Raw genomic sequence first — 12,500 nt, forward strand, 5'->3', positions numbered from 1 at the left:
GAATAAGTAAATAACTGAAAGTGACTGAAATTCCTATAATAACGACGAAGAAAGTGAATGAGATGGGGTAAAAGAATTAGTAAAGGAACAGTTGAGTGAGATTAACAAGAGCAACACCCAAGAACATAGACGAAAAAAAATCTGCAGGCCAAAAAGAAGTAAAATATACGCACACCGGAAGACAAACACGGAAGCAGCTCCGTGAGCAAAAGAGGGGACGAAGAGAGGGAGGAGGAAAGGCAGATATACAGAGAGAGGAGAATGGCGCAAAGGGATTAGGGAACATATGGCGGGTAACAAAGGGAAAAGCACAATATGTATAACGTCGATATTGTATCAAAGCAGTGTGTTCGGTCTATTCTTTCACAGTGTCGTCATTTTCTATTCGTATCTAAAATTCAAGGGAGAGCCTATTTGAAATTATGTCCTTGGATTGGTTTCTTGTAATTACATTTAGCGACAAGGGAGATGAAATGAGATAATGTAAAGACAAACAGGAGGAAACAAGAAGCATATTGATTATGGATAGGTGAACACAGCCATTTGGCTGACCTTTCAGAATGTGTATTTATAGAGCGGCCTTCGCTACAATATATCTTGGTATGTACATAATGACACTACTAACACTAAACAAGTTGTACAGAGCGTCAGTCCTGTTTCATGTCACAGCTGGCGGTCAGCTTTACGATCAATGCTAAGGAAGGAGGCGCAGTAATGTTGTTTATAGGTTTCTCAGACAAGTATCTCTCGGTGAACGCATCACTCTTACTTCACTTAAAGGTTAATGAAACGTTAATGGAAGTCTTATAGTACAACAACTCTATTTTTAAAGTGCGATGTATATAAATACCGCGCTGCATTTTCGGATTTCCAGCACTGAATCTGTATCGACGACATCCATATTTTGATCCTTATTTTAATGTCCCAACTATAAAAAAAAACTAATTAAAAATAATTAAGGATTGTGCGTCCCAACTTCTCCGAGTACTTTACCGGGGGAAGACGCCCACGCACCTGCGACTGGATGATCCAAGGAATGTTCCTTCAGACTCTTCCTCATATATTAACATCCTCATATAGTAAGAACATAGTTCATTAGTTTGTAATTAAGAGTAGTGACCTACTGCCCATCGGAACAGCATCGCGGGGAGACGCCCACGCACCTGCGACTTGGTGACGCAATAATGGCCGAGCACCAACACCCAAAGGTGACAGGAGTGACGTCACGGCCATGCGCGCTGCTCCTCGTCTCGGGCCAAAGCCAAGGGACCTCAGCAGAGCCTTCTCTCCCTCCCTCTGAGTGAGTGAGTGAGGACATCCAACGGACCCATCCTCTATGAGAAGGCCGTGGCCAGCAGGAGGAGCACCGCCACCAAGACGAGGGCAGAGAGGAGCGAGAGAAATCCTTCTCCAAAGAACCGACTCGTGCTCCTGCTCCTCCTTCTCCTCCTTCGGGGTTCCTCCTCGTTCCGCCTGCATTGACTGCCTTTTCCTCCGCGACGTGAGGTGACAGCTGGAACGCCTTTGCTCGCTGGAAACTTCATTTCTCTCGTTTCTCCCCCTTGCTCCTTGGCTGGGAAGGCCATGGTGTGGAAGTTGGAGTGATTTCGTCGCTGATGTTCTGGCACAGGGTGAGTAGGACTCAAATAGGACTGGCACTCGTATGGCATTTTTTTTTTTGTGTACCATAACATTGTTGCGTCGTTGAGGCAAATCATACCTGGAATTATTAGTTTTTGTGCCAATTATCCTCCTTGTTTATTGGTGAATCTGTAACATCGTAAGACGAAGTGGTAGGTGTAATTTCTTTTAATCTACCATACCGAGGTTGCATGGCCTTAGCCTTATTTTTTTTTTGTGTGACAGCTATTCGTTTGCCTTTAACAAGTGGATCAGTAACAATTTTATGTTTGTTTTATTTTGTGGTGATATCTGGGAAGTAATCAGTGAAGAAAGTGAATTGACATAGTAACCCTAAATTTTGTGGCAAAAGCACTTTCACTTTTTTTTGAGTAGTTTCATGGTCACAACAGTGTTTCATGAAAAAAAACTAGAGGTAAATAATCATGTTATTTTAAAACCACTACTGTGTAACTTGAATTGGAAATGACACATTTAGTAACTGTAATGATGGTAATGTTTCATTAAGTCTATAACATATGCAACAGTTAATAGTCACTGTCATTGACTGCCGTAATGGTCTAGCCCCACTGTTGTGAAATTACATGAAATTTAGTTGTAAGGTTAAGCTTTTATGGTAGTTTATATGTATTTAACAGATTTATTCAGTATTTTTGTTTTGTTTTTTTGTATGAGGGGAATATATTGAATGGATATATGTATATGTGATCCTATATAGTATTGGGAATAGTATTTTGTGGTGGAAGCATTTGTGGTAAATGAGTAAAGAATTCAATTAATATCTGCTAATATGATATTTAAAAAAATGGAAAATTTTGTTTGAATATATTATTGATAAAGAAGAAAAAAATAAGAATAGTGAAAAATTATTTACTGCTATGTAAAACAACTCTTTTACAAAGTAGCATAGTAAATGCCAGATATTAATAGTGTGAAGTACAATTTGTATTGCAAGTGCTTGAATGCCACCATAGATGATTATGGACTATTGCCATTTCATGGTATTGAAAAGGGAATTATATTATGCACTGCAATCAGGAGTATGGTTAGTTATTGTAAATTAATTTGTTTTTCATTGCCACTGTGTTGTGTCAGTATGAAAATATCCACTTAATAAATACTTCTCATGCATAATTTGAAATAAGTTGATACTGAAAGGTTATGAGAGGTGTATGTAAATCTGGTTACTGATTTCATTAGATATTTTATTCTTATTCATTATTATTATTATGAGGGTACTTTTTTTTTCTTATATTTAGTTGATTATTATTATCACAGTTTCAAAGAAAAAAATCATAATCCATAGACAAGCAAAACATTTCATTGTAGTTCTACAGGGAAATGAGGATGAAAATCAAATGTGCCATTTACATATATAAATCATTTATTTTTCTTTTAAACATATTTACTTTTGGTTTTATTTTTGGTTGTGTAGTTATTGTGCTTTTTCTTTTTTCTTTTGTAAAAATTTACTGAGTTGGAAAAATGAAGACAAAAAACAAATTATTGTGAAGAGTTTTCATTCACACTGATAATTTATTTTAAGGGAAGGTTTGTTTAAAACTACATGAAAATGTTTTAAATTTACAAGGAAGTCGTATTTGTCTCTTTTTTTTTTTATTTCTTTTTAAGTAAGAAAGATCAGTAGCTACCACCAAACCATAACATAATAAGTGAAGTGACACAAGCTCAGTTAGAGTATCATTAGTAATTGGGGGTTTATAGTTATAACAGTTGCAGCTTTTGGAAAATGTTCAGGTAATGGCTATATATAATACACAAAACTACTATTATGTATAAAAAGTCATCTGCAGACTACAATTGCTTATCTCAGTCTATAAGTTTTTTGCAGGATGCTGTGCTTTTTTGACTTTTTATATAAACTAGTTAAATTTCCAAAGCTTTTAAACCAATATTTAAAAATTTCTGTTAGCCTTTGCTGGAGCAAGAAGCATTTAGACCACTACATTGTGTCATATTGTCTTTTTTCTGAACTATTAGTGTTTTTTCAGAACAAGTTTTCTTTTATTAAAATATTTTTTTGTTCTCTTGACATCAAAAATCACTCATGAGTAAGATTCTCTTATCTAAAATGTATTTTATTCTCTTAGTATAGAAATATCTTACATTAGCATATGTAAAAAAAGGTATGGTAAATGGTAATTTTTAATGAAAGAATATCGATCTTTTTTTGTTAAAACTTCTTCAAAAATTCCCTTGTTTTTTTTGATGAATTAATAAAAATTCCAAAAATTTTCTGTTGTGCTGTAAAGTCATTAATTCTCATTCAAACCTATTTTCTGCATTTGTTGCAAAAAATGTTTTGTCTAAAAAACATTTTTAATTAAAAATTATTTTTTGATAAGAAATTTTTTTCATGCTGAGTTTTTTTTTTTCTAAAGTATCTCCATAAGCGAGTTTTCATTCTTTTAGTACAGAAGTGAATCTTTACTATATAAGTATTTTGAATGTGTGATATTTCTTTTTCCTTTGCATAGAAATATACTATATGGGTGTCTCTGCTGCCACAAAAATGTCTTCCATTTGTGAGACTTCCTCCCCAAAACTAAAAAATTGTACAGGGGAAAAATTGCCCCGGGATTTAAAAAATTTTTTATCCCAAGGCAATGTGGTCTGTTTTTCCCCCGCAAAAAGGCAAAAATGTGTGTGTGTGTTTGTGTGTGTGTGTGTTTGTGTGTGTGTGTGGGGGGTGTTTTGTGTGTTGTGTGTGTGTTTTTGTGTTGTGGTGTGTGAAACGCTGCTTTCGTGGTGCGTGCGTCTGTGTGTGTTGCGTGCCCCTGGAGTGCGTTCGCCTTGGAGTGAGAGGAGAGTGGAGGGGGTGAGATTGAGAGTAAAGGGGAGATGAGAGTGAGAGGGAGAGTGGAGTGAGATGAGAGTAAAGAGAGAGAGAGAAGGGGAAGAGAAGAGAGAGAGAAGAGAGAGAGAGAGAGAGAGAGGAGAGAGAGAAAGAGAGAGTTTAAAAATCATTTTTTTGGGGTTTGGGAATCATAGTTTTTTTTTTATTCAACATTTTTCCATAAGAAATTAACAACCCTAGTAAAAAAAATGTTATACCCCTTTAAATTTACTTTTATTTTGTATGTACTCTTCCTTAATAATAATTTTTAAAAAGTTGCACCGCAGGTTTTTGCTCCGACCCAAATGAACCAGGATAAAAGGTTAAAAATCTGTATACCGTTTCTATTCTAACAATATGACTTCATAAATAAGAATATCTATATACTGTTTATGATTACGATAGAAAATTAGTATTTCAAGATCACCATTTGATTCATGTCTACCACTTCCTGGTATTGGCTATAAAGATTTATGTCCACATTTAAAATTCATATTGATTTTTTTAAAAACAAGTCAAAAAATGTATATAAAAGTCAAATTTCGAAATTGCATATCGGGAGTATTCATTCACTTCATACCTTTTTTTATGGTTTAAAAAAAAAACCATTCAAGTAAAAATTTTTTATCCACTGATTGTTTAGTGCTATAGCTTGTAACAGAACCTGTACAAAGTAATGGTAGCATGGGTCCAAAAAGGAAAAGAAATTCATTTTTTCCCCCTTCTGTATCATTTCCGAGGGTTTATCTAGCATAGAAAAATAAACTTTTCCCCTTTTGAACTTCATTGACTTGGGGGTGGCTTATTTTCAACACTTTATTTGGCATTTGAAAATTTTTTATTGCATACAGTAATTCTGATTGGAGAATATTTTGGTGAAGGGAATGTATCATAGGGAAGTAATGTTTAGTGTACAAGAATTCTTGATGATAGGCATTTCAAGAATAATAAGTTTGAAGATTAGTTTACTGATGACAGGGATAATGAGAGCCGTCATATAAATTTTGGAAATTCAAGATTGTTTATAGAGTTTTCATAAATTAGAATTGATTTCAGTTTCACAACAATGTTATGTTTATCCTAATTTGCATGGTAATGAATTTGAGATGTTTTTAAGAAATGCCTGGAATTGAAATTACAAAGCAATTTTATGATCAACAACTGAAGCTTGAAGTGTATAGGAATAATTTTTGATAATAGCAAATACACTTATGTGCTGGATCATCCCCGGGCTTCCCCAAAGTTCTTGTGGCAAAAGGAGAAGTAGAATTGATAACTTTGCGGTGGGGATTATTTACTTTTTCCTTTTTTGCTTTTAGGTTTGGGGGTTTTTAAATTTAAAGCACATTTGTTATCTTGCTTTTAAAAACTATCAGTTCTCCTTCACATATTTTCTAAAAGGAGCAATCATCTTCCTTCCAATCAGTAAAATGAATTAACCAGCAAAAAGAAGTTTACCTGTTTTTTTTTCTTCTCCACATAGGCCCTAGCTCCCTGAAGTAAACAGTGTCTGCTCTCCCCTTCAGTGAGGCAAACACATTCAGCCCCAGGAATAAACAATGCTTATCTGCCTTTGTAGGATACCTCTGATAAGAAGAGGGATCAGGGGGAGGACTTCGGTAAACACAAACCATGGCAGGGTTCTCATGGGTTATATTTTCTTTAAGAATTATTTATCCCAATTTTGATTTTTTTGTGCTCTACAAAATTTTGATTGTTTCCAGTGTCCCCAACCCCTTCTGCTTCTTCCACTTCTCCCCCCCCCCTCTCTCTCTCTCTCTCTCCCCCCCCCCCTCTTTTTCTCTCTCTCCCTCTCTCTCTCTCCCTCTTTTTATTCCCCCTCCCCTCTCTTTCTCTCTCTCCCCCTCCCCCCTCCCTTCCCTCCCTCCCCCCTCCTCCCCCCTCCCTCCCCCCCCCCCCCCCTCCCTCCCCCCCCCCCTCCCCTCCCTCCCTCCTCCCTCCCTCCCCCCCCCCTTTCCCCCCCTCCCCTCCCTTTTTCCCCCTCCCCTCCCTCCCTTCCCTTTTTCCCCCCTTTCCCCCCCCCCTTTTTCCCTCCCCCCTTTTCTTTTTCCTCCCTTTCCCTTTTTCTCTTCCCCTTTCTCTCCTCTTCTCTCTCTTCTCCCTCCCCCCCTCCCCTCCCTCCCTTTCTCTCTTCTCCCTTTTTTCTCTCTTTCCCTCCCTTCCCCCCCCTCCCCCCTCCCCCCCCCTTTTCCCCCCCCTTTCCCCCCCTCCCCTCCCTTTTTTTCTCTCTCTCCTTCCTTTTTTCTCCCCCTTTCCCCCTCCCTTTTCCCCTCTTTTCCCCTTTCCCCCCTCCCCTTTTCCCCCCCCCCCCCCTTTTTCTTCTCTCTCTCCTCCTCCCCCTCCCTCCCCCCCTCTTTCCCTTCCCCCCCCCCCCCCCCCCCTCCCCCCTCCCTCCCCCCCTTCCCCCCTCTCTCCCTCCCCCCCCCCCCCCCTCCCTCCTCCCCCTCCTTTCCCCCCTCCCCCCTCCCTCCCCCCCCCTTTCCCCCCCCTCCCCCCCCCCCCCCCCTTTCCCCCCCCCCCCCCCCCCCTCCCCCCCCCCCCTCCCTCCTCCCCCCCTTTTTCCCCTTTTTCCCTTCCCTCCCTCCCTCCCTCCTCCCTCTCTCTTTCCCTCCTCTCCCTCTCTCTCTCTCTCTTCTCAAATCGGTCTCTCTCTCTCTCTCTCTCTCTCCCATCTCTCTCTTCCTCTCTCTTCTCTCTCTCCTCCCCTCTCCGTCTCTCGCTCTTCTTCTCTCTCTCTTCCTCCTCGTCTCTCCTCTCCTCTCGTCTCTTCTCTCTCTCTCCCCCTCACGCTCTCTCTCCTCCTCTTCTCCTCCACCGGTCTCGGGCAGTCTTCGTCTCATCTCCGCTCGGGCTCTCCTCTCTCGTCCTCTCTCCTCCTCCTTCCTGCCATCTCTCTCTCTCTTTCTCTCTCTAGTCTCTCTCCTCTCTCTATTTCCTAGACTCTCCCCTCCCTCCTTCCTCTCCGTCTCGCATCTCTCTCTCCCCTCTCTCTCCTCCTCCGACCCCTTCTCTCCCTCCTCTCCTCTCTCTCTCTCTAACACTCCCTCTCTCCATCTCATCTCATCTCTCTCTCTCTCTTTTTCTCTCTCTACCTCCTCTCTCCCTTTTCCCCTCTCTCCTCTCAATCTACCCTTTTTCTCTCTCTCGCTCTCTCGGCCCGTCTTTTCCTCTTCTCTCCTTCTCCCCTCCTCTCTCCCATCTCCTCCTCATCTCTTCCTCTCTCCGTCCATCCCCACCTCTCTCCTCCTCTCCTCTATCCTCTCTCTCTCCCCCTCTACCTTCTCCTCTCGCATCCATTCTCTCCTCTCGCCTCCTCTCCTCGTCTCATCCCGCTCTCCCCTCTCATCCGCCTCTCTCTTCTCTCTCTCTCTCCTCCCCCTGACCCCCTCCCTTTCCTCTCTCTCTTCCTCACTCTCTCCGTCCCTTTCTCTCTTTCTTCTCTCTCTTTCTCTTTCTCTTTCTTTTCCTCTATCTCCTATCTCTATCTCTATCTCTTTCTCTCTCTCTCTCTCTCCTCGTCCTCCTCTCGTCCCTCTTCCACTCCCCTTCTCCATTCTCTCTCTCTCTCACTCCCTCCCCCTATCCTCTCTCGTCTTCTCTCCTCGCTCTCTCATCTCTCTCTCTTTTCTCCTCTCTCTCTCTCTCTCCCGACCCACCTCATTTTCTTCTCTCGTGATCCTTCCTTTCTTCTTTCCCCTTCTCATTTCCCTTCTCTTTTTCTCTCTCGTCCTCTTTTTCCTCTTTCTTCTCTCCTCCTCTCATCTCTCTCTCCCTCTCTCTCTCTCTCTCTCTTCTCTCTCAATCTCTCATCTCGCGCGCTCAATCTCATCAGTCTCTCTCATCCTCATCTCCTCCTCTCCATCTCCTCTCTCTCTCTCTCTCTCCCTCTCTCCCTCTCTCCCTCCCTCTCCCCTCTCCTCCCTCTCCACTCCCTCTCCCTCCCTCCCTCCCCCTCCTTCCCTCGCCTCCCTTCCTCCCTCCCTCCTCCTCCCTCCCTCCCCCTTTCCCTGCCCCTCTCTCTCTCTCTCCTCTCCTTTCCCCCCTTCGCTTTCCCCCTCTTTTCCTTTCCCTCTCTCTCGTCTCTACCTGTATCTCTCTCTCTCTCTCCTCTCTCTCTCCTCGCTCCCTCCCCCCCACTCTCCCGATCTCTCTCCAGTCCCTCTCTTTCTCTCTCTCTCTCTCTCTTCTTCCTGCGCCTCCTCACTCCCTCCCTCCCTCCCCCCTCCCTCCCCTCCCTACCCTCCCCCCTTCCCTCCCTCTTTCTCTCTCTCTCTCTCTCTCTCTCTCTCCCTCCCTCCCTCCTCCCTCCCTCCTCCCTCCTCCCTTCCTTTCCCTCCTTCCCTCCCCTCCCTCCCTCCCTCCCTCCCTCTTTCTATATCTCACTTTCTCTCTGTCTTTCAAAAAAGACAAAAACATGACTGAAACTCTCTCTCTCTCTCTCCTCGCCTCTCATCTCTCTCTCATCTCTCTCCCTTCTCTCTCCGCCCACTCTCCTCTCCCGCTCCCTCATCTCTCTCTCTCTCTTCCCTCTCTCCTCCCTCCGCTCTTCCCTCCCTCCCTCCCTCCCTCCCTCCCTCTAACCCTCCATCACCTCCCTCCATCCCTTCCCCCCTTCCCCCTCTTATCTTCTCCCCTCTCTCTCTCCCCCTCTCTCCTCTCTCACCGCCTCTCACTCTCTCTCTCTCTCTTCTCTCTCTCTCTCTCTCTTTCTCCTCGCCTCTCCTCGCCCTCGTACCCCACTCAGCGCCCACACGTCCTCCTTCCTGGGCCCTCTCTATGACCGTCTCTCTTCCAGACCTCTCCTGCCTCCTCGCCGAGTCCTCACCCACCCCATCACTCCTGATTCCCTGAGCCCCCCCGCCCAGCCCGCTCTCTAGTTCCCCTCTCCTCTCTTTTCTCTCTCTCTCTCTCTCTCTCTTTCTCTCTCTCTCTCTGCCTCTCCCTTTCTCGCTTCCTCTCCCTCTTCCTCTCTCCCTCTCTTCCTCTCTCCCTCTTTCCCTCTTTCCCTCTTTCCCTCTCTCTTCCTTTCCCTTTCTCTCTCTCTCTCTCTCTCTCTCTCCTCCCTTCTCACTCTCAATCATCACGTCTCACTCGTCACTCTCTCTCCGTCTCTCTCCTCTCTCTCCTCTCCTTCGTCCTCGTCCTCTCCCTTCGTCGCTCTCTCCGTTCTCTCTCTCTCTCTCTCTTTCCTTCCCACTCCTGTATTCTCCTTCACCTCCCTCTCTCCTTCTTCTTCTCTCTCCCCTCCCTTCTCTCCTCTCCCCCACCGTCCCTCTTACCCCTCTACAGGCCTTCCCTCTTTTTCTCTCTCTCTCTCTCTCCTCTCTCTCTCCTCCTCTCCTCTCAGCTCGTCTCTCCTCTCCTCCCTCTCTCCTCGTTCTCCTCTGTCTCTCTCCATCTCTCTCTTCTCCCGTCTCCCGTCCCTTTCTCTCTCTCTTCCCCCCCCTTCTCCCCCCCCCCCTATCGTTCTCTCTCCTCTCTATCTCATCCTCTCTCTTCCCCCTCCCCCCACTCTCCCGTCCCCTTCTCCATCTCTCGACTCTCCCCCCTCCTCTCTCTCTCTTCCTCCCCTCTCTCTCTCACCCTCTCTCCTATCTCATCATCTCTCCTCTCCTCCCGCCATCTTCTCCTCTCTCTCTCCCTTCTCCTCTCTCTCTCTCTCTCTCCCGCTCTCCTCTCGGTCCTCTCCCCCTCTCTCTCTCGCTTCCTTCTCTCCTCTCATCGTCTCTTTCATCTCTCCCTCCCCTCCCTCCCCCCCCCCCTCTCTCTTTCTCTCTCACTCTCCTCTCTCCCTCTCTCCCCCTCACCCTCTCTCGTCTCTCTCAGGTCATCGTCTCCTCTCCCTCTCCTCTCTCTTCTCTCTCTCTCTTATCTCTCCTCTCTCTCTCTCTCTCGTCTCTCTCTCTCTCCCCCTCCTCTCCTCTCTTCTCTTCCTCCTCTCTCCATCTCCCTCTCTTTCCCTCTTCCCTCCTCCCTCTCCCTCTCACGCTCCCTCTCCCTCTCCCTCTCCCTCTCCCTTCTCTCTCCCTCTCACTCTTCCCTCTCACCTCTCCTCTCCTCCCTTTCTGCTCTCTCTCTCTCTCTCCCTCTCTCCCCCGTCATCATCTCATCCTCTCTCTCTCTCATCTCCATCCTCCTGTCTCCTCCGTTCTCTCTCATCTCTCTCTTTCCTCTTTCTTCTCCCTTTTCTCTTTCCTTCCCTTTCTCTCTCTCCCTCCCCTCCCTCCCTCACCCCCCTACCCCCGCCTCCCTCCCTCCCCCTGCCTCCCCCCCCCCTCATCTCTCTACATTCCTCTCTCTCCTCTCCTCCCTCCCGCCCCCTCCGCTCCCCTCCCTCCCCTCCCTCCCTCCCTTCGTCCCTCCTCCCGTCCCTCCCTCCTCTTCTCTCTCTCTCCTTCCCTCCCCTCTCTCTCTCTCCTCTTCTCCTTCCTCTCCTCCACACTCCTCCTTTCTCTTCTCTCTGTCATCCTCCCTCTCTCTCTCTCTCTCTCTTTCTCCTTCTTTCCCTCAGCTCTTTTTCTCTTTTTCTCTCCCTCTTTCTCTCGTCTCTTTCTCCTCTCATCTCTTCCTCTCCTCTCTCTCTCTCCTCGGTCCTCTTCTCCTTCTCCTCTCTTCTCTCTCTCTCTTATCTCTCTCTCTCTCCTCTCTGCTCTCTCTTCTCTCTCCATCTATCATCCTCCCTCCCTCTCTCTCCCTCCCCTCTCCTCTCTCCTCCCTCTCTCGTCTCCTCGTCGGCCTCCTCTCCCTCTCTCTCTTCTCTCTCCTCTCTCTCTCCTCCACCCCCCCTCTCTCTCCCTCCCCACCCCCTCTCTCCTCACTCTCCGCCCCTCCCGTTCTCCTTCTTCTCCACTCAGCACTCACATCTCTTCTCTCTCCTCCCCTCCATCTCTCTCTCCACCCCCATCCGACCCTCCTCTGCCGTCTCTCCTCTCTCTCTCTCGCTCTCTCTCTCTCCTCGTCTCTCTCTCTCCTTCTTCTCTCTTTGCTTTTCTCTCTCCTCTTTCTCGTCTCCTCCTCTCTCTCTCCCTCTCTCTCTCTTCTCTCTCTCTCTGCCCTCTCTCTCCATTCTCCTCATCCTCATGCCCCCTCTCACTCACTCGCTCCCCTTCTCTCCTCTCTCGTCTCTCTCTCTCATCTCTCTCCCCCCGCGCCCCCTCTCTCTCTCCTCTCTCCATCTCATCCCCTCTCTCGATAGCGCTCTCTCCTCCTCGCCTCCCCCTCTCCCCAGCTCCTCTCCCGTTTCTCTCCTCTCAGCTCTCTCAGTCGGTCCTCTCGCTCTCTCTCTCCCTCCCTCCCTCCCTCCCTCCCTCCCTCCCTCGCTCTCTCTCTCTCCCCATCTCTCCTCTCTCTCCCTCTCGTCTCCTCCCTCTCGTCTCCCTCTCATCTCTCTCCCTTCCTCCCTCCCTCCCTCCCCTCCCCTCTCTCTATCGCTCTCTCTGCCGTCTCTCTCTCTGTCTCCTCCCTACCCCCCTCCCTCCTCCCTACCCCTCCCTCCCCCCTTCATCCCTCCCTCCCCCCCCCTCCCCCCTACCCCCTCCTCCCCCCCCTCAGGCTCTCTTCTTTTATATATATATATCTATATATATATATATTATATAGATATATATATATATATATATAACTTCTCTCTCCACTCCTTTATGTTCACGTCGCTCCGATTATTTATTAGTTTCGAAAATCAGTGGTTTAAGGTCACAAATATAATCGAAGTTAGCTATCTGAGTATGTCTCTATACAGTGTAACGACATTGCCTGTAGAGGACTATCGAGAAATTCATGTGCAGGTATACTTGGAAATGAAATCCAACATCAATAAATGCCATGTAGTCAGGTTTAGGGAAGTAAGAAATTCGGCCCCCGGTACCAAGTACAGGTTCGGATACTCATTATTAAGCACAGCTGACAGGAAAAAAAACTTGAAATAGTCATAAATAGAAACGTCATTCCAGATGATCATATTACAGAAAAGTTCATAAATTGC

At 46.1% G+C, this 12,500-nt stretch overlaps 2 protein-coding genes across 5 annotated transcripts in view; one reads left to right on the forward strand and one right to left on the reverse strand.

Moving 5' to 3' along the window:
- Nucleotides 1–798: 798 nt before the first annotated feature.
- Nucleotides 799–6,132, reverse strand: LOC119577542. The gene is made up of 2 exons (XM_037925132.1): nucleotides 5,957–6,132; nucleotides 799–1,720 (listed from the first exon to the last, which is right to left on the reverse strand). The coding sequence occupies exons 1-2, from the start codon at nucleotides 6,130–6,132 to the stop codon at nucleotides 1,096–1,098; spliced, it is 801 nt and encodes a 266-aa protein (XP_037781060.1). The 3' UTR covers nucleotides 799–1,095.
- Nucleotides 1,189–12,500, forward strand: part of LOC119577876 (peptidyl-glycine alpha-amidating monooxygenase B-like) — a 101,171-nt gene continuing 89,859 nt past the window's right edge. For 2 of the 4 annotated variants that reach the window (XM_037925499.1, XM_037925502.1), the window contains exon 1: nucleotides 1,499–1,631. The gene's annotated coding sequence lies outside the window, so the exon portion shown is untranslated. Of the gene's footprint in view, nucleotides 1,632–12,500 lie in introns of all 4 variants that reach the window. The other 2 variants (XM_037925503.1, XM_037925501.1) reach the window with 2 other exon arrangements.

Source organism: Penaeus monodon, chromosome 10 (genome assembly GCF_015228065.2).
Source record: "Penaeus monodon isolate SGIC_2016 chromosome 10, NSTDA_Pmon_1, whole genome shotgun sequence".
In the NCBI taxonomy this organism is placed as follows: Eukaryota; Metazoa; Arthropoda; class Malacostraca; order Decapoda; family Penaeidae; genus Penaeus; species Penaeus monodon.